General features: G+C 36.5%; 3 protein-coding genes across 8 annotated transcripts in view; 2 read left to right on the top strand and 1 right to left on the bottom strand.

Annotated features, from left to right (window-relative positions):
- Positions 1-16,072, bottom strand: part of LOC113508160 — a 35,790-nt gene extending 19,718 nt beyond the window's left edge. For 4 of the 6 annotated variants that reach the window (XM_026891120.1, XM_026891125.1, XM_026891121.1 and 1 more), the window contains exons 1-2: positions 15,720-16,071; positions 5,456-5,596 (exon numbers count right to left, since the gene is read on the bottom strand). In XM_026891120.1, the coding sequence (XP_026746921.1) occupies positions 5,456-5,596; positions 15,720-15,802 (224 nt within the window). In that variant the 5' untranslated portion in view covers positions 15,803-16,071. Of the gene's footprint in view, positions 1-3,782; positions 3,941-5,455; positions 5,597-15,719 lie in introns of those variants that run through there. The other 2 variants (XM_026891124.1, XM_026891126.1) reach the window with 2 other exon arrangements.
- Positions 16,073-20,225: 4,153 nt separating this feature from the next.
- Positions 20,226-21,017, top strand: LOC113508161 (proline-rich protein HaeIII subfamily 1-like). Its single transcript, XM_026891128.1, has 2 exons — positions 20,226-20,288; positions 20,373-21,017. Exon 2 carries the CDS (start codon positions 20,379-20,381, stop codon positions 21,015-21,017), a length of 639 nt encoding a protein of 212 aa, XP_026746929.1. The 5' UTR covers positions 20,226-20,288; positions 20,373-20,378.
- A 187-nt stretch (positions 21,018-21,204) lies between these two features.
- Positions 21,205-21,672, top strand: LOC113508159 (putative uncharacterized protein DDB_G0271982). Its single transcript, XM_026891119.1, has one exon. It carries the CDS (start codon positions 21,205-21,207, stop codon positions 21,616-21,618), a length of 414 nt encoding a protein of 137 aa, XP_026746920.1. The 3' UTR covers positions 21,619-21,672.
- The last annotated feature ends 656 nt before the right edge of the window (positions 21,673-22,328 follow it).

Below are 22,328 nucleotides of genomic sequence, written 5' to 3'. Positions count from 1 at the left end.
ATTTCTCAAAGCTTTTTCTTAATTGTTTATAGATGATAAGCAAAAAGATTTCAAGGTTATATTTTTGGAGGTCCACAGGTTACGACACATAAGGAAAACTGTATAGAAGAAATAGAAAATTAAAGCTGATTCAAACAATCTCGAAATCTTCTAAAACGTGTCCTGTATAATATTATATGATTTATCGACACAGAATCGATTCCATATCTAATAAGCGTTTCAGTGATAAATTCTGATAACATTCACTATAATCCTAATACAGTAATAAAATAACTATAATGAAATATGGAAACGACATCTACACGTAAACGTGTTAGTATTCACACTTATGTAATGCGACACACGACAGTAGTTATAAGGTCCTACCACACCCTCTTAGAGTGATACTGGTGGATAAAGTGAAAGCGTGACAGAGCTTTACATTTCATATGGCCATCTCTTTTACACAACGGTCAATATTATTACTTTTGGATGTTGTGGTATGGTCCAAATACGGCGAATAGCTGAGCTCAAGTAGGTATTGTCATAGGAATTGTCAGTCAATAGACCTGGTTCCGTAAGTCTTAAAATGTTTGTTTCCTTTGAATAATCTGCAAAGGAAATAAACTATTTAAAATTAGAGTTTACTACTCGGGTATAGTTGTCCTAATATACGAGAAACATTGAAAATACTTAAAAAAAAAATTGGGATTCTAGCCAAGAAAAAGCGAAAAATCTTGAAATCTACAGAGCACTACATATTTTACGGGAGGATTATCGGTTTGCTCGATTAGCCTACAGAGAAATGTCCAAGGTTTCGCCTACGCACCACCCACCCGTACATCTACAAAATTAAACAAATCGGAAAATTAAAAAATAACCAAAGCTGTCCTTGAATATTAGTGAAACGAAAGCAGAAGAAAAAATCATATCGTAATCAGTCATACACAGAAGACAGTTTCATAAGGTATTCGTATCGTTACCTCTTGATAATAGTCACAAGTTTTTCAATCATTTTCTTACCCAACAATTTACATGTTTGTGCAATATTTGCAATTTGAAGGTCGTTGACCAGGAGCTAGTAAGACCTGCTGTAAAGAACAAACATATAAGTTCTTACGTCTTTAGAGCTGTATTTGTCTGTTGCTATCAATAATTAGGCATACCGGCTTCCAGAGAGTTTTTACCGTGCCCATGTAATCTTCAAAATCCATGAGATTTATATTTTGAGCCAATAATTCGTTGGGTATCGCAGTCTTCACGGACATGGACGTCCCTCAGTGTACTTTTGACGTTCTAAAAATTCTAGTGAGTAGAATAATTAGGTATATAAATGATCAGATAGTCTAAGCCGCAATTAATCAAAGCCAGGTTTTTAGGACGTAACTACCATTTCTCAGACCGGAGACAAGTGTAAGCAGTTCTAAACTCGTTTACGAGAGGAGACATGACCGGGATGGTTCAACTAGGTGCAAGACCGAAGTCAATAATGATTGGGGTCTACCCAACTTGTTACATTCTTATTCGGGCTCCAAGCCGAATCGCTAGTTCAAAGGCCTTCATAACTCATGAACATGAGTAAACCATCCGATTATATGATAAATGTGAATCCGACTTATGATAGGTATCCTATTATTCAATTCATCATAAAGTTATTTAAAGAAATTCTTATCATTACAATAATAACATCGGATATGAAACATCCGGGAAAAGCTTTCAACTTTATTTTGAATTATTTTTATTTGCTTATGCACTATCAGGTGTAATCCGATCAATGATTCATTAATATTGGCCTACATACTCCCCGAGCCTCGCTTGTGAGTCAGCACTCTAAATTCTGCTATCATACTGTTTATCATCAGTCTCACTCTGCGATAACCTGCAATGCTTTAGAAGTGTGGAAAACAATACGTTTTATCTAGCCATTATGCGATGAAAGTCTGATATTTGTTACAGCATGCATCACAGGTATTGCGTGAGGCTTTACTGAGACCTGATCAACCTGACGGGGATGGTTTTATCTGGCTTTTCATATCTTTGCGACACGCGTCATGGAGGATCAAACTGCACAGACGGATATTTTACAAAAGCAGTGTTAAACGAAGGCACAGTGCAGGCGAAAAAACCGTCTGCCTAAACCGGTCGACTTCAGTGTAATTCACATGATCACCTTCGCATATTTTGCATGAGAACTTATTTTTGTATAAATATTCTCCGCAAAGCTTCGTCATATCTGAACTGCACCTGTAGTACTTTTACTTTACGATGTTTCTGTCTTCGAAGTTCTAGCTTGGTTCTGCTGACCTGATACATCAACGAGACCGTACCGTTGATGACCACGCATTGCTTGAAGATACCAAGTGGCGGTGGGTTTTGATATCGCAAATCGTGGGCATCATGCGCATGATGAAACTGAGCGAAGTCACTTGGCGCCAGGTTAGTGCGTCACAATGCGTGGCGTAATGATTGGGCACTACCGCATTCAGCAACGTCATCAAGCACATGTACTTTTTAATCATGTGTTCATTTACAATTTAGTATCTGAGGATGTTGTTACAACTATATTAGCCTAATTTCCTATTTATACAGTCAGATAACTAGCCTCTAACCTTTAGCCTTTAGTTGTTTTCAGTGTTTCAACTATTTTCACGATCATTCCATTCTGAAAATCGTGACCAAGCAGAGCTGTTCCATGTACTCACTGATTGTATAGATCAATCATCAATTAACATCGGTTCAACAACATGGTACCGCGAAATTACTGAATCATGACTAATTATACTGAACATACCCATTCATCCACATTTAGGTTAGACGGGTAATAATCAATGTGGGCTGTACCAGATACAAGCTGATAGCAGTATTATTTAACAAGTGATTATCCTTGCGCGTGATCAATGAAATACAGAACAAGACAGAAAAACCAAGCCCTAGTCACTAATTATCACAAACTAGCTTTTCGCCCGCGGCTTCGCCTGCGCCGAGGTCGGTTATATCGCGTTTCCAAGAGAACTCTTAAAAGTCCAGGACAAAAATTATCCTATGTTCTTTCTCAAGGTCAAATCTATCTCTGTACCAAATTTCATTAAAATCGGTTCAGTGGTTTAGACGTGAAAGCGTGACAGACAGACAGAGTTACTTTCGCATTTACAATATTAGTAAGGATTTCATAAATCGCATAAGCATACATTACGGGCTAGGAAATAATGGCGTGTAATACTAAAGAGACTCCCGTCTTCCACTTCAGACTCGCGTCAAACATCCATTGACCGAAGAGCGTGCAGTGAACTGTGTCTTATGTCGTGTTTCATTCTACCTTAAATGCATTGAAACAAGAACTGCAATAGAAGTTGTAAAATAAGCCCGGAACATATGCATGAAATTATAAATTTCAAGCAGAATTTTCCGATTTCTGGAAATTTCCAGGAAATCTAACACGTGTTGTTTGCGTGGCTAATATAAATAACGAAATAAACACGGGGCGAAATGCCTTAAAGAAATAGCTTGTGAGGCAACCTCTCAAAGGACTTGAATATCAATGAAAAAATAAACTAATATTGAAAACAACGCCATCTCTGAACACACCGCCAAACCTCTAACTAAAACTTCGTATCATCGCGAAAACGTTTTGTTTATCAAACAAACAGCCATAACTGTTACATTGTTAATCAGTATCCCAGTGCATCCAACCGTACCTACATGACACACTAATACGGACAACATTCCAAATGGTCCATAATATTTCATAACAATCACATAAAATTACCGAAACCCATTAAAAATATGTAAGAGAAGTTTTCTACCTCTCATTGTCTCCCTTCGCCACTTGCAATGTCCTGCACCACGGCATCAGCTGGCATGCACGCCGACACACAGAATGTATTCGAAGTAAATAGAAGCTGTTGGCGACGCTATCTATATCGCTACGATCGTACGTAGAGAGACGTAGTGTAGCGATATCTTATCACACCACGATACTGTTTAATAATATATAACGTTGTTGCTTAGACTTTTATGCTGAAAGTTATTATCTAAACAAACAAGCGCCTTTCAATTGTAATTTGGTAACGAATTATTTGTATTCCATTGTTTTATTTGAATAGTAAAGAGAGTAAATAAATATTTTCAGAAGCGAAGTTACATTTGTTTGATAAGTCTGAATTTAAAACTGTCAGACATTGAAGGCCGCAGCAATGAAATTTCAAGTAGAGAAGCAATTAATTTGAGTCTGATGAAATTCGAAGTAATGCGCATTTTTTTTTAATGAGACCTAGATTTCTGCCCTGGAATATTGAATTGGGATAGGATACATTATCGATATTATCTCCATTTAGGACAGTGAGATTACACCCGTGCTTACTGAAAAGACCAGTTCCATGGCTCGCTTGCATGGTACATGCTTCAGTTACATCGACCAGCGACAGAGTAATGGACTCCTAAATTTTGGGAATAAAAATGTCTACGCTAACGTCCAGGATGCATTTTGAGGCATTAGTCATCACGATCAAATATCTGATACTACATAAAAACTAGGAAGACAAACATTACAAAGTCTAAAAACAATTAACATAACAATCGTTCGACGACACATTAATAAAAACATTTGGTCAAGGCCTCAAACAGACGTACATTAGACACTTATCGTGCGAATATATTTACAAATCGCCGACGAGAACTGCGAACTGCGTCTGTTTTACTTTGATAAACGCGCGCATTCAGAAATGTGTGGGTTATCTTTTCTGTATAAATAGGGAGTTTCTCCCATTATTTCGGATAGGAAATCATCAAATGACTCCTCTCACTTTGGGTTGAGCAAAATGGAGAGTCAGATTTTTATTGACTACACACCTATTAACTACTTAACCGTAAAATTTAATTGGGCATGCTGTGTTAGCCTGTTAGTAATTGTTGCACATAAAATTTACCTGTACTTATATAAATGTCAATGTAATGTGTAAACAATTGTTGGCTAACTTTAATAAATAAATAAATGTTCTTTCCCATAACCCATTCGGACATCCCGGTGGCTTGGAAGAGTCTTATTGCAGCAGTAACATCTAAAAGCCTACTACTTTGCTATCAATTAGTATAGTAGCCATCCCATTTAAAACATTAGATGACGATAAAAAACATCGATATATAAGTATACATTCTCAATCGGAATAAAGGATCATGAGGCTTGCAACTACATTTTAACTCATAAAACTGTTGTTTGTAGAAGCGAGACACCAAACTACAGGTCGTAGAGCGGCATCTCTTTTTAACAACAGCAAAAGTGTTACTATAGAACTTGGTGGAAGTTCATACCTGACGTATTGTTCAGATACATTGCGAGACCAGTAAAGATGACCTTTAGAGAACAAAGCTACGCGCCCGGCGTAGATGCCAATGTCTATGGGTGGGGGTCAACAAAGCACTACAGGGCCGTATGTAAATCTCTTTAAATATTACCATTTTCTGACATGTATGGACTCACCGTCTGCCCCTCTCCTTGTCCCGGATCCTGGAGCGCGGCGGCGTGGTGCCGAGCAGGTCCGCCTCGGAGCCGTCCCCGCTGTCCGCCAGCAGGTATTTCGACGAGTGACGCGGATTGCGGAACACCACATCCTTGGCGTCGCTGGAATTACAATAATGCATATTTTAATACTACTGGCAAACAAATGGCCCGAAAATTTTGGGTAGGCTTAGAGGGGAAAGTTTCGTAATGATTGTGTTCTACGGTGTGTTTGTTACTTTTCAATAAAAGAAAAGCAAGGTGACTAGAAGCTTAGCCGAAGGTTTCAAAACGCTGGTTCGATGCTTTGTACTAAGACAAGACACAGTTACATGAGATACCTTCCAACACATACCAATTCTGTCAATTTAAGACATCTTAAACAATACATCTAAGACACGTCCCGACGTACAAACTTTGATTACACCTTTGTTAATGAGCCTCTATAAACCTGTATGGCGGAAGTCTCTAATGATGTGAATGGAACAAAATACAGTACAAAGATTGCAGCGAGTACATCTAAAAAGTACATAAACCTCCCTAGTCGTATTTCCGAGGCACACAGTCTATACAAATACAAAAACCCATTTATTTGTAATATTAAGAATAGAATACTTATTCTTCGGGTATTTTTGGTAAAAAACATGAATAACTATAACTCGGAGGATGCTTACTAAACACAATATTGCACGCTCCGGTAGACCCTTTGACCCTGTACCAAGTGTATCGACTCCAGTAAGGTCAGCCCTCCACCCCGACCTTGCCAGATGATTATCGCACTATCACGCACTAGGTTATGATACCCCGATAACGATATTTATTAACGCATTACTCGCTTAATACTAGTTAATTACTTATATTATGCGTTTATGTACCTATCTAAAGCCCGTGTTTGTAGACGTTTTATTTTTTATTGACGTTCAATTTATTGAACGGGATAATTCAAATGATTTTACATATTCTTTGCTTTTTTTACATAAAACGACTCACGCATTAAAGAATTTTATCCTTTTATTGCGGTGGGGTTCACAAACGTTCAAGTCACATACATGCACAAGGGCAGCCAGACTCAGGACAAGCACTTTTGGATCACACAAATGTTTATCCTAGGCGGGGATCGAACCCGCGACTGGGTTTGGCGTGATGAACTTAACCACTCAGTCATGACAATATTTGAAGTACGGAATATAAACAAGGATTTAGAAGGAGGTCAGATAGGCAGTCGCTCCTTGTAAAACACTGGTACACAGCTGAATCCGGTTAGACTGGAAGCCGACCCCAACATAGTTGGGAAAAGGCTAGGCCGATGATGATTAATTTAGGTGCATATCTATGAAGTTCTTGGTCTAATCTTGATAACAACATTATAACTAAATTGTATTCAGCAATATTACACATTTACACAAAAACACAGACTTAAGAACTTCTTCCTCTTTATGTCGGTTGATAAGGAAAACATCGCAATGCCATTACATAACACATCTTGATACTTCAAATTATCGCAAAAAAAACTTTGTAAATCGTTAGTAATATGTACTTAAGGAAAAAACTTGATGCCGTGTCTATTATATTATGAGGTCTGTAGTATTACGGTTTTCGGACGCTAGGCGACACTAGCTCCAGATTTGCGAAGACTTTAGTTTTCATGCCATATGACGAATAGTCATTAACATAAATTAAAAGGCCATGCCTACTATCGGTGACAGCATGGTGGCCAAGACAAGGCAAAAGAAGCGTCAGGGTCCAAGATGAATCGATGAAGTAAAGGTCTCGGGTCGAGTCTGGATGAGGCTGGCAGAGGACCGTAGACATAGGCACGAGAAAGGGGTGGCCTGTGCCCAGCAGTGGGAGGAAAAAATCTATAGATGATAATGATGACGGTGAATGCCTACTATACTAGTCTCATTAATCAATATGATGTTGTCTAACTGCACACATTCGCTATAACAAAATAATCATCTCTCAAAATAACTACAAACATTAGTATAATCTGTAAACCCGATCAGATGTTACAAAAATCTAAAAATATATCCAAAAGTTCCCAAAAACACGTGTAACAAATTACTTGGCATTCGTTACAAAGTGAACACTCTCAGTAAATAAAACTGTGTTTATTTATCAACAGCGAGAATGCTGGCGGGGTATTCCGAGTTTTCCAAGTAACGTGTGGGAGACTTTCTATGGCACTAGGTGTACTAGGTCGCCTGGCAACAGTCTCCGAATGACTGAATGACGTGCAAGCTGGAGTGGCGTCGCGGATGCGTCGAGCTGATAAACTATATGGCCAGGATTAAGTTATGCGAGACAAACGTAATGTTTGCCGAAAGATAATGGTGGTAAGTGGATACTGATAGTGGATATTCTATGTCTATGTTATCGCTTCATTGACGAAATAATGTTTTTGTTCTGTCTGTGCTGTTTTTGATTTTTTTTTTAATATTGGATTATCGTAATGGCGTAATTTCTGAGCTCTGGTGAGGTAAACAAACAAACTTATTACACGTTTAATGTATTATTTTTAAGCTAAAAGTTTGAGAAGGAAGAAGAGAAGTAGAACATAATTTTTTGATGTATGCAGGACAAATCAATATTCCTAACAAGAATGACCCACACATGCTAATGACAAACCTGTCCGGATAGACATATGTACAACGACCTGATTTTTGCATGGAATTAGTTATAACTTGTTGTATTGTGACGAAAATCATTTGCTTCAGAACGTAAGACTACAATATTTATTTGGTGTGTAGGATATATCGTGACGAACCCTATCAGTAAGGCTCCGCTGTCTCATGTCTCCATGTTTATCTATATGTCACTACGCAGTATGTCATGAACCCTAACAGTTAAATAGTTGAAAATCACAAATGATAAAGAGGCAACACGCAACAACAAATAAAAATAATATTTGAGGTTTATGTACGTTGGTACACTTGGTACGGTCATAAATGTAATGGATAACTAATTTTCTTTTCAAATTCGGAGTCGAATCTAGAAAACCTGTCCTGAGAAGAACTATCCGAACACCTCAGATCAGCTTCTATTGAAATTCAGACAACAAAAATACGAATAAAATTATATAAACGAATTCGGAGCTATTTTGAATAACTGTTTATCTTATCTTATCTGGTATTTAACGCAGCCGATGTACGAGTATGAAATCTAAGTTAGATAGATACACGGCTAGCCGCTATGCTTCATTCACAAACGATAATATCTACGTATCTACAACTCATACAAACCTGTGCATGCCAAAATGGCGGCTGTCCGCTGACGATGCGAAAACAATAAGTAGTTTTTTTTGTACTCATTATTTCTGACCTTGGTTTTTTCGACGTCAGAGGTTAATGATAGTCGTACGCGAAAACAAAATAATTTCGGTTTATAAATATCATGTCGAGGTATTTTGTGTTTTTAATAGTGTTTACTAATGTAATGATAAACTGTCGGATGATAAACTAAGCGAAAAACCAACGCTCGGGGACGTCTGCCACAATGGTTTTGTTTTCATGCCAGCGTCGCTTTACAATCAATCAGAAGCTCCTCTTATTTAGTTTTATCGAAACGTTTGTTTTACCGAAATTTATATTCTATTAAATAATATTCATAAAACCTACTTCTATGTAAGCAGAATAAAAATCCCCGACCGTAAAAACTTTCATCAAACACGCGACAGACAGACGGTCAGACACGTCGAACTCACAACGCCCCTCTCTTTACATCGGGGAAAATGCAATTATGTGTTTGAGTTATTCACGTACAGCGGGATTTATAATGAAGACGGGATAATGACAATCTTTTCAAGTGGTATTTTATAAAAATACCATAAATAAGGGTTACACGTAAAGGAATAGAAAACATATCAAGACATGGCAGAGTTCACAAGTCTGCTACCATACCTCATAAGACAATTTCTGATCTAGACGGTGAAGGGAGACTATTTAGCGCATTAATTACAATTAAATCAATTTGAAATAAAACGAAAAGCTCTTTGACAGAGAATAGATGTTATGCAAGCTGAAAACACATGCAGCTACAGAATCATTTGTACACAAAACTTAATTATAATAGGTAGGTAAAAATTGACAGACTGGTCAATAATCAATTACTTACTAAAATTGTACCAACTATATCTATATTTGTAAAACGTCCGCGTGTTACTTTGAGACTTGCGTAACCGTGTGTCGGTCATTACGGTAATGAATTAACAATTTGTTCATACAGGCCGACGGTGCGACACACATTAATATAATAACACCAGTTTATTTCTAACGACCGAGGAATTACTTCCGTATGTAATAACGTTTGTTGATGTATTCGAAATTCGGCAAAATAATATAGGGATAATTTTACTTTGGAACCCAACTGGGACTGTGAATTTCTTCTAATGACAAGATAAAATGATAGATAGATAGAATAAATCTTTGAAACCCTAGTTCACATAAATACTTAGACCTTTGTTTAGTCCTAGCTACCGCATCAGGTTAAGTAACCTGTAATGGTAGATTAGTGTGATAATTAAATAAATAAATAAATAAATAAATACTCTTTATTGTACACCATAAGGAAAACCAATTTAGGTCAACACAAACAAATATGATGAGTACAAAAGGCGGTGTTATCGCTAAAAAGCAATCTGTTCCAGACAACCTTTTGATGGAATCGAATTATGGAAGAATTTGAAACAGGGTAGTTAATGTAATGCGTGCTTCTTTGAGTACAGTTGCAGATGGGGATGTGAAGAAGCAAAGGAACATGGTGTTTGACAATGGAGATGCCATTGACTCATGGTGAACAATTCGTAAAAGTGCAAGTATAACAAAACAAATTGGAAGTTTAATTGACGTACTTGGAACTAAGATTCACTCTAAACCATCCAAGTTGGCGCAATTAAAGTGTACCGCAAAAAAAGTTCTAACATCGTTTTAGCTCTTAATACCTTCCTAAAATGTTAATTAAGGATGCAAGGAACTCTATTGACCTTTCTCAGTATTTCATACTACAATAGAAAGCAATCAAAGTTACTATTTAGGCTAATGTAATGGCTTATATACTAACTTGCTAACGCAAGTAAGTCCCAATTCCACTACTTGACTACATACTAAAATAAATGTCCTTTATTGACGATTAAAACAGGTTTACCGACGTCACAAGGCAAAACCAAAATTAATCGTCTCAGCTGACACCAGACGACATATGTCAGTACAGTCAGCAACTTAACTGCATGAGCACGTCTTAATACAGATTTAGATCACTCCTGAATTCAGCCAAATACAACTTAGTTGAATGTGGTAGACCAAGTAGCCAAAGCCTCTAGTCAAGTTACAGTTAGGTCCCAGCTTCAATAGGGATGATGACAAATTTTTTTTGCAGTGTCTGTCTTGTAGTGTTTTGTATAATAATGGATACGTATTTTTTAATTTGACCCGCAAACATAAATTGACCAAATTACAGTGAATGAAACTTACGCGTGACGTCACGATTGAGTATAAATTTTACTCTATCGTTACGTCACAATCCCCCTCTCTTAAACTTTAAAGCAGTAAAACTTTGTCAATTCTAGTTTTTCTGAAAAAGGAAAAAATACGTGTCTCATACTTTTCAATTATCTAACTGAGGGACTAATGAGATTTTTTTGTTTTTATACCCAGTCATCATCCCTATTTATGTGTGTGATGGATTCGATCCCCGCGTGGGACAAGCGTGTGTGTGATCCACGAAAGTTTGTTCTGAGACTGGATGTCTTTGTGACTTTCGTTTGTGAAACCTCCCGCGATACGAGGATTAAATTCCTTAGTGTGGGAGTCGTCGCTAAGCTATAACCGCATAAGTGATTCGATCACAGGTTAAGCTATGCTTGACGCGGTTGGTCCGTACATGGGTGACCATCTTTGTCATAGCGAGTTCCTCCGTGTTTCGAAAGGCACGTTAAATTGTGGGTCCCGGCTGTTATTCCTGCATCTTTGACAGTCGTACAGGTAGTCAGAAGCTTGAAAAGTCTGACAGCAAGTCTAACCAAGGATTGTCGTGTTGCCCAAGTAACTGGGTTGAGGAGGTCAGATAGGTAGTAGCTCCTTGTAAAACACTGGTACTTAGCTGAAACCGGTTGGACTGGTAGACGTCCCCAAAATAGTTGGAAAAAGGCTAGGCCGATGAGTGTTGGAGTCGTTAAGCGTATTGAAGTGACAATGTATCGTGAAATTCCATCAAAAATGTCTTTTTAAATCAAAAAGCCCGTTAATTTTCTGGATGCTTAGAATTTGACAGTTAAATTGCTGGACACCAATTACAATTCACCAAATTACACCAAGTACATATTATACATATAAGTAAGTAAATCTACGTTTGTTTACCGAGTATCGTTGCTGACCATTCGTACGTCATTATACATTTAATATGCCCCTCACAGCAGCGGAAGCTCGACCGATTGGACACAGGGTGTTCCCCGGCGACACGACCACATAAGTACAGATTTTATACTCCTCTTGTAAGTCCCCTTTAATTTGGATTGGAAAGTTTTTAAGCTTTTGTTGAACTGGTTTGTTAATATGTATTTTTTTAAGCTACGTTTTTTAATATCTGACTGTTTTAGCTACTTATACCTATTAAAATTCTAAAACCGAAGAGTTCGCTACTTAAATTGTTTGAATACGTTAATTACAGCCTCTACTGGTTTGATTGACTTCGTATAACATTTGGTTTAATTTCGATAAACCAAGGTGCTTCCCGGCTTCACCACTACCAGCCCCGTTTCATCAACTTAATAAAATCTATATGTCCCTTCTTATTTCATCAATTTTGATTCTGCTTGATTCTCTGAAAATGATTTTATGCCGAAAGTTCAAAGTGCAATTATTAATATGACGAAATTACAGTCAATAATTATAAAAGCAATCACTTATAATAACAGTAAGAATTCATGGCTTAATTAATTTATCAATTAAGTAACTCCGGATTACTAATCATTGAACAACAAAACAGGTCAGTATTTAACATTTTTATCAATTTTAATTTGACTATAATAAAATTTATTAATGTATCTACTAATAAAAACTAAAGTACCTTAATACTAAAATTAACCCTGGCTTGTTTATTGATAGGCTTTTTATCGGACAGAATCGAGGGCTTTTTTCGAAATGGGATTATACGACTCCCGCACTAAGGAATTTAGTCCAAGCACTCAAGTCACATGCACAAAGACACCCTGACTTCTTCGAACAGTAGCATGTTTTGGTACTACCTTCGCTTACTACGCTAATTATCGATACTTATTCGCTCAATTTTGCTTTGTTTCGATAGCAGTATTTCAGGACTGACTCGAGAATCGAATAAAGACTTCATTTCCACCACCGCAATATTTAAGGAGGTGATGCTAGACTCTTTGAATAATTTGTAAGTACAAACCTATAAATTGTTGTTTTCTTATGCAACTAATCATTAACATTGTTAATTTGTCATAACAGTCTGCTAGGACGTTTTATGAACATTTTATGACTCAAAACAATACTACCCAATACTACCTATTCATTAAATTCTGTCATATTTATCACTGAAGAACTATTTTGTCTTCTATGGAATAACTTGTTTTGTCTTAAATATGGGTGTCCTTTCAACATAAAAAAAACATAGGTACTACAACAAGAGGGATATGGAACAATCAATGCACTTAAACCACAAATGATGTATGGAATAACTACAATGTTGTGCATTATTGCACAAAAGAAACAGGATATAATATAAAATTAAACAGTAATGATGAAACAGCAGTGCAACCTTCAAAACATCAAAAATTTTAGGAAACTTAAAACATGACAATTCCATTAAGATTAGATTCCAGTGACATTTCTGTGAAATGAGCATCATCATGATGTACATCTAAAAACGGGAAGTTTCGAGAAGAAGTAATAAAAAACTTGTTACAACTTGTACTTATGGCAATGCCAGGGAGAATTGCATTAACAAAAGGTGGCCTAACTGGCCTATGCCCACAGTGGGTCATTTAAGGCTGATGATGATGGAATCAAGAAGAAAGAGCCTCACAAGATCTTGAATGAAAACTCTGATATTGTTCAGGCCAATTTGATAGCTGCTGCTACAAAACCTAATATGTGTTTAAAACCATTATTGTTAACAAGCGATATGCATAATAATATCTTCTACAGATGCAAAAAATATGTTTACTGGAGGATAGAAATATTTGTGACAAGCAGCAGCAAGTTACCTGAATGCTGTAACAAACTGTGAACTTGTCATAACATGTTCCCCGGGTGTAGTTAGATTTGGAAATTGGTTATAAGTAGAAGTAAGGTAAGTCAAATAATATATATACAAATTACACGCATTTATAAGCTCTCATAACACTTCAGAACACTTACTACAGGAGTTCCCAGACTTGGTGTAGGTTAGGCCATTTAAAATAAATAAAGTTTTTTTTTACTTTTAGGTTTCCTGACATTTAAAAGACTTACCTGATTAGCTAAAAATAAGGAAGTGTAATCCACACAACTTGCTTAAAATGTTTATATAAATTTTGCTATTTGGGAAATTTTAGGTTTTTTTGATTAAACATTAAAGCCATGATTTAGCAACATTTAATCTAATGATAAAAAATTAGGCATTACACAAACATTTATCTTATTAAAAAAATGTGCATTTTAAATTGTGCCTAAGTGACAGTGCAAATAAAAACTTTTCCAAACTCACAACATTATAAAAAAATCCAAAAATAAACTTCATAGAATTTATCTTCTGCGAGCGCACGTCAACACACTCTGTTTGCATTCATTTGATATATAAGTAATGTGAATCACACGAGTAGGTAATAACGTGATAACAGTGATTGGCATGCCATGATAACTTAATCTGTGGTTTACAAGCATTCATGTCCGTGAAATATAGTGCGCAATGTTAAGTGCTATTACAATGAACAATTAATTATGTTAACAGCCATTTAATGAACACATTCTCTGTGTAATTTGAAACTGAATGCATAATTAAAATTTTGAGTAAGCAGGAACATTATGAAAAAAAAATGTTGATGAAACTTGGAGTGAGAAATATTACCAAACTAATGTTAAGGTTCCTTTAATTTCTTTTAGTCATTCTGGTGTAGTTTCTGGGTAAACATCCAAATGTATGAATGAGTACAGAACAGTATTATATTTCAAAACTCTATCCGTTGATCCATAAGCTGAGACCACACTAGCTAAGTATTGAGTTCAACACATACAATTATTATAAGAAATCATTATCATATTATCAGAGATAGTGTAACAATTTGTAAGCAATAATCTAAAGAATGTATAATATCTTTAACTTCAGCATGAAGATATGTTACAACATGTTTGTAGAGTTAATTATACACAAATACTAATTAACTTAGTATAACTTTGAACAGATTAGCATAGATCCTTATTTGTATAGCAGTCTTGCATATATCAATGATTTTCCGATAGCCATATGGTATTATAGGAAAACAAATAATATCTTATAGATGGATATCAGATCAGTATCAAAATATAATCTTAGTTTTTTTTTACTTGTAGACAAAGCCCTACCACTTTTTTTTAACGTGGAAGTGTGGAAAAGAGAGGGCACAACTTTCAATAGAAAATGTGTGTTTATTTACGGAGGCACTAGTTTTTCTAAAGAGTATTGTGTTGCCCAGTTAACTGGGTTGAAATCAGATAGGCATTTGCTCATTGTGGTGTTTATAAATGGCATAACAAGGGTCATCTCTTTTTTTTCATTGAAAGTCTATACTAATGTCAGTAAATTAAGTCTTCTGAGCATGAAGTTCTCCAGCCTGAACTTCTCTTTCTTGGCTTTATGTTCTGAAATGATTTGCAGGTTTTAATACCAGGCTAATTCAATATTGAAACTTATTGTCTAAATATTGAGAAATGTTTTATTTTGCAGACTACTACATTAATCCTTGACTTGCCCTTTACAAGAAACCCATACTACTGCAATATTATATACTATAAGATACTACAGAGTGGTAATCCTATACTTACCTATTACACCTACCTCTTTAAATACAATACGAAAATTATTTTGTATTTAGAACTTCTAGCTTCACGTTTTTCAGATTTTTAATCTACTACAAAAGGTTCCAGTTAATCCTTTGTAAGTTATCAAGCATTATAAGGAACGAAGTCCAAAACAACACCAGTTTCTTACCACTATCTCTATAGTTGAAAGCAATAACGACGCAAAAACAGTTAATAATTAAATTATCACTTACAAATCATCATCGGAACTCCCCGATTCGTAGTTGATCGGGAAACCGACGCTCTGCTTCCAGTCCTTGTTCACCGTATCACCCATTTTTAAAAAACAAGAAGCCTTTATTTTTGTCTTAAATCTGCTAAACCTTTACCGCGACATAGTCGCAAAATCACGTCACAATGCACTGTTAATCACCCACAGAATTTGCACAACACAACCTAGATACATATTTTACAGTCAATAGCATTTTTAGACATTTATACGTGAAAAGGAAACCGGTATTTGAATAAAAAATTATAGAGCGATACCCGTAACACCACGTCTTATCACGCGACTGACACTTGACATTGCCGTGTTGACCAAACTGTCATTACGGTTGATAACGTCAGTTTAAAATTTGACAATTGTACGCTAGAGCTGCTCCAAATTGATCGAAACAGTACCATCGACAACCAAAACGTCGTGTCAATAAGATGTCGCTATTTATTTATGGGAGACGAATAAAGGCTATCTGTAGAGTGTAAGTCTTCAGTGCTCAAGAAGATATTTTAATTTGTGAGCTCTTGGGACAGCACAGCCTTCTCAATTGTTTACAATAAGATACCAAAACCAATAATAGACTTAAATGATAAATTATTCGTAAAAAGGCTCAAAGTGTTCATAGATAGTAAATGTTACTATATTGTTAATTAGTTTTAAGTAATAATAATGTAACTATACTATTACTTGAGGTATTGTCCTGTAATGATAGAACAGTTGTAAGTGGTTAAAGTAAATAAATAAATGTAGCAAAGTATCAAATGACTACAACATTCTAATGATATCTATTGATTATTGGGAATATATTGTTCACGGAACTTTACAACAAAAAAATAAAATAAGTAAAAATGTTTATTATCATTAGCTTAAAGTAAATAATCAGTAATTGCATTGGTTATGAAAATAGTAGCAAATTTTGCGACGACGACGCTCAAAAAATCACCAAGTAAATACCTGCCTACAAAGTTCGAAATTCTGCTTCTCAAGATATTATTATATCAGTAAAAAAATAAATGGAGATAGAATCTTGAAAATGAAAGTTTGGATGCAACGGGTGATAACAAAATAAAATTCATGGCAAAAGTTAGGCGTGATGGTTGCAAGAGTACTGGGAATATTAATTTTAAGCCTACAATATCAAGTATACATAAATAAAACAAATTATTTGATTAAAATAGTCATGATGTAAATAAATATATCTAATTTAATACTTCACAACATGTAATAACATTATTAATTCTTCTTTCAAATGTTCCATCCTTTAATAATTCTTGCTGTATTTTTGTCCCCTTCAGTCTTATTAGTATCATCCAGTGAAGTATAGAGGCCAGATATATCCAGGCTGGTCGCTCTTATATCCTGGTAGCCAGGGCCAGTATTGCCGAGGTCGAGTTAATTCATCCGGCACCTGACATCTATCACAGTTCTTGTAGACTCTGAGAGCTGCCATCATCATTATTGGTAAAAATACAAGCATCCTTAGCCAAAACTTCTGGAAAACACAAAAAAATGGGGTAAGAATTGAGCAGATAAAAATTAAGACATATTTTTGGGTTACCTACTTACTGAGATCTGGATAGTTTCGATTCTCTTCATTTCTAATTCCTTCTTTGTTTCCTTGAAATAAAACGATGCTCGTTTTGTGATGTACCTGCAATTTAATAAAAGTCAAATTCTGGTCGTGGTAAACTACTTCATTGATATAACCTACTACATCAAGGAAAACAGGTTTAAAATCAAATCGTTACCGATAAAAATGACATAGCAATTTGCGGCACATACTGATCATAGCTAGCGTATAGTGTGAGGCGCTAACGATGTAGCGTCTTACTGAAAGATGCTTTATAGTGGTGTAGGTAATTATAAAAGACCTACTAATATTTAAAGAAGGTCAGCTTCTACTGTTGTAGGGAGTAATCTAAAAAACTACTGAACTGATTTTGATATATTTTATAAAAAGAAAGCCATGTTATTTGTCAGTGACACAAACCCACAATATACAACCCAATGGTTACCTATTTAGAATTTTAGAATTTTTTCGATATAAACTTAAAATGTCAGCTAAAATGACTTACTTTTTCAAGCACCACTCGGTAGTGCAGCGTAGGCAAGCTGTGCAAGCATTTTGTACATTACTGGTGTTATACTTGTTATATAAAGCGACGCATTGTTTCAAGTGTTCAACGCCGATGTCGGTTCACAAAGGCTTGAGTCTTACTTAATCATTGAACAAAACGTGGGGTTTGTCGATTAACTGGATTTAGGTATTTAGCTAATTCCCAGGGCTAAATAATAGAGTATAATGAAAATACCACTTTCTAGACATAGCTAACTCATGAAGCTAAATATCACAATATTGGTAAGCTGGGAATGTTTGTAGCTATTAAAGTCTAGTGTTATGACCAGTAGGTGCGATTCCCCACACGCACTGTCTTTTCGACTTAATGTGCGTTTCACAAAGCAATTTAAACTTATGAAAACGGTGAATAGGGCGTCCTGAGGAAACCAGCTTGTCTGAGAATGTTTCAAGGGTGTGTTTAACACTTCAGAGTTCTTACGGGATGATAAGCATAACTAACTGACTTAAACTCTTAATGATTAGAGACACTCGCCATAATATATCATAAGCGTCCTGCCTTTATACATATTATCACATATTATGTTCAAATGTTTAGAAAATGACAAAAGTGAGTAGGTAGTACACGAAAGCAAATGAGACAGTTAGTCCTTAAAAGTTTTATTTAATAATCATGTTTCAATTAAAATGTACAGTAACAAAAACATACAAAAACAATATCATCTATCATTCTTCACGTTTCTTTACCTTAACTTTATCCTTTAACTCTGCACTTTCGCCCTTCGTCAGCTCCAGCCAGTCTTTGGCCTTGTCCTTCTTTATCTTCTTCTGGTACACCACATACCCGTCTTTTGTCACGTACGAGACGACAGGGGTGAGAACCTCTCTTCTCTTCTTTGATGGCTTCAAGTTATTTCTCGAGCGGAACTCGACGCTCTCTGAGCATGAATCTTCGCTGGATGAAGAATCCATTTTGATGCGTTTGCGTTTATTCTTTCTCGACTTCTTCCGAGGTTTTTTATCCGCTTTTTTGGAATAGTGAGGCATGACCACCATCGGCAGTCTGCCGCCATTCATAGGCAGATGCATCGGTGGTGGCATCGGCGGGGGCATCCCCGGCAGGCGCGGCATATGCGGCATCATGGGCGGCATCATGTTAGCCATCTGCATCATCTGGGCGCCGTTGGGCATCGGCATACCAGGTGGCATGCCGGGCGGCATACCAGGTGGCATGCCGGGTGGCATGCCTGGCGGTCCTCCTGGCATCTGCATCATGGGCATGGATTGCATCTGCGGCTGTCCTTGATGGTAGAATGGGAACGGGGGAGGCGGCGCATACTGGGAAGTTATTGCTGCTATTAGATGCAGGAATAGCGAGAGAACAAAAACGTGGAGCATCATCTGGAAATATTAAAATTAAAATGTAATGGTTGACAAATATACCTCCATTTACAATTTAAAGCTAATTGCTGTATTATTGAATAAAGCTTGCTCAATCAGTCTTTTTGAATAAAGCTTACTTGTAATATTAAACACACATACCTTAATAAGCTGCTACATTATCAACAGAGAAACAGTTATACGCTTCAAATATGGTAGTCGATTGTAAAGAAATTCGATTTTTTAGGCAATAAATAGTGCTACCATAACGTTACCGCACAATGGTTTGCTGAAAAACTTTCAAACAATATTACATAACATACAATACGCCAATAAAGTACCCTCTCTAACCGGGTAAGAAAAGAGGCAGATGCATTAAGAAACCTGAACACTTAATAATTGTAAGTTAATAATTTGAGAAACCATGAGGGACATTATTGCTTTAGTTTGTTTACTATTTTAATGTTTGTGTAAAATGTTTACTTTGTTCAACCCAAGAAAACCCCAATTCAATAATATCTTATTGAGAGTTTTTAAAGGACACGTCTCTATGGAAACATCTTTTATCATCCCTTATTCTCTTCCTTTAGAAAATCATCTTTTTAATGTGTCTGTGATTGGTTAAGGTCCATATGAATCCTTTGTGTAGATCTAACTATACGGATCTGTGACGTTACTACTAAAGGACTATCTTTTTTCCACCTTTATCCTAAACATGATTTTACTGACTTTGAGTTTGTCGGGTTATTTCATTGTCTTCTCAGTTCAACAATGATAACGGACTATTATGACCGCACCAGTTCTGTTGTAAACAAAGAAAGCAAAAACAATGTACTGCAAATGGAAATTGAATAATCATGTTTTCTGTTAGAGACGTGTTAAAATCAATGGCAATGCATAAGAGCTATTGTGAAGGAATTACGCAAACGTCAGCTTTCTCATGCTATAGGTTCACGATTCTATTGTTTTTGTAGCCAACACCTGTTTTCGACAGGTTTACAAAAGGCCCTGCACCACTGCTAGGGACACATTGACACCCCGAATGTGAACAAGGCAGCTCCGACCGATGGACTTGAGCACGTTACTCTCGTACGTACTGTATTCATTGAAGTTCAATTTATTTATATTCTATATTCCTAATTATTTTAATTAAATGTTATTTCTTTGTTTCAGATCGAAATGAAGACATTAATACATCGTTGGCTATTACTTTTAGGATTATCGTTAACATGGGCAAAAGAAGCTGATCTACCATTATGTCCTACGAATCTTCAGTATTTTCCCCAAAATCTGCCCATGCATTGCAGAATGCCAGGAAACTCGGACTCAAATCAAAACCCAGGCCAATACCCCGGAATGCAGCAACCGTTTGGCACGATGCCACCGTACTACCAAAGTCCACCACCAAATAAGCAACCCAATCCTATTCCGATTCCAATACCACCTTTCCCAGGAATGCCAGGCCAGATGCCAATGCCTCCAGGCATGGGAGGTCCCATGGGCCCACCCATGCCAGTGTTGCCACCCGTGGGGGGACCTATGCCTATGCCAATGCCTATGGTAGGCGGGCCCTCACATAAGCTACCAGTAATAGTCATGCCATTTTATTCGCCAGACCATTCATTTAAAAGGCCGCCAACTGAATCGCCACATAAAAAGGATAAACCGAAGACAAAGAAAAAGAAGAAGAAAAAGAAATCTCATGATTCCGACGACGACGACGAAAGCTCTGATGACGACTCGTCTGGAGATTCATCTGACCGCGGACACGGACATGGTCACGGTTCTGATGAAACACGGCTGGTGGCAAGGTCATAAAAAGTCAGGCAAACGGAGACCAACAAGAAGGTTTAATAGACATCATAAGTCCAAAAGTCACAAATCGGACAAAAAGAAAGATTTACTAACTCCAATTCTGCAGTATGTAACTAAAGACGGCTATGTGATATTTGAAAAGCAGATATCTAACAATGAAGCGAAGGACTGGTTAGGACCCAAAAATGATATGAGAGTTGAGGAAGAGGTAAAGAATGAAGACAATAACGTTTTAGAAGTTGTTCAGAAAAGTGTAGAGGAAACCACCAAGACTGAGGTAAGAGAGAAAGAGAGGGAAAGGGAGAGGGAGAAGGACAGGGAGAGGGAGAAAGACAGGGAGAGGGAGAAGGACAGGGAGAGGGATAAAGAGAGGGAGAGAGGAAGGGAAAGAGAAAGGGAAAAAGAGAGGGAGAGGGACAAAGTGAGGGAGTGGGAGAAAGAGAAGGAGATGGACGTGATGAAAGCCGAGAGTAAAGAGAAAAGTGCCGAAGAAGAAACAGAAGATAAATTAACGAATAACCAACCTGTACAAAAGGGGCACGTCAGGAAACACCGGCAAAGAAGAATTGGTAACTTAATAAGCCAGCCAGGACTCGATCCCTAGATGATATTTATAAATGTATTGTAATTAATATATTAAATTTTGTAATGCATTGAATTTTTTATATTTTTTTTACTATAAGATATTATTTAAAAATAAATAAATCAATTTCATAATTCTTTTTGTATATTTTAATGTTGTTGGGTAACAAACCAACCATGACCCAAAAAATTTAGGTAAAGCTAAAAATGTTTGACGAGGCTTTATTCTGTTTCGTATGACATGACATGGAATAACTAGCCGTTATATCCGCAACTTCTTCTGCGTATAACATAGATTTAACAAGTTTTGCTCGTTTTACCCCTTATAACCATATTTTGTAAAAATATATTTCTCGGCTTTCACGATCTTCAGTGAAGATCCTTCATAAAGAATTTAATTCATATGACTTAAAAAACGTCAAGTTTTCATAATAAGTTGCAAGCTCAGAGTTACTTTTCGAATTTCCTACCTTAATGTTCCAAAAAGTCACAAAAGGAACGAGATAACAACAGCTTTCTGATAGTAGCTATGGTAACAATCTTTGGTTATTGCTCGCCAATAGTAAATTACGTGCGCGATCTAGTTTTCTTTGCAATTTAAAGCTGATCCATATCTGGTAAAAATAGTCTATGTCCTACCCTAGGCTCAGGAATATCTGTCTTTCTTCACTTTTAAATAGAGTAAATAGTGTGTCTAACGACGAGCCAGCGACTTGGTTCTAGTGTAAAAGT

The sequence above is a fragment of the Trichoplusia ni genome, unplaced genomic scaffold, assembly GCF_003590095.1.
Source record: "Trichoplusia ni isolate ovarian cell line Hi5 unplaced genomic scaffold, tn1 tig00003998, whole genome shotgun sequence".
NCBI lineage: Eukaryota > Metazoa > Arthropoda > Insecta > Lepidoptera > Noctuidae > Trichoplusia > Trichoplusia ni.
The sequence above is the reverse complement of the archived record's forward strand: the minus strand, read 5'-3'. Positions and strand labels throughout refer to the sequence as shown.

What these genes read in the sequence shown, in the direction of transcription:
- LOC113508161 (XM_026891128.1), top strand. Translation starts at nt 20,379, where the DNA reads ATGAAGACATTAATACATCGTTGGCTATTACTTTTAGGATTATCGTTA.
- LOC113508159 (XM_026891119.1), top strand. Translation starts at nt 21,205, where the DNA reads ATGAGAGTTGAGGAAGAGGTAAAGAATGAAGACAATAACGTTTTAGAA.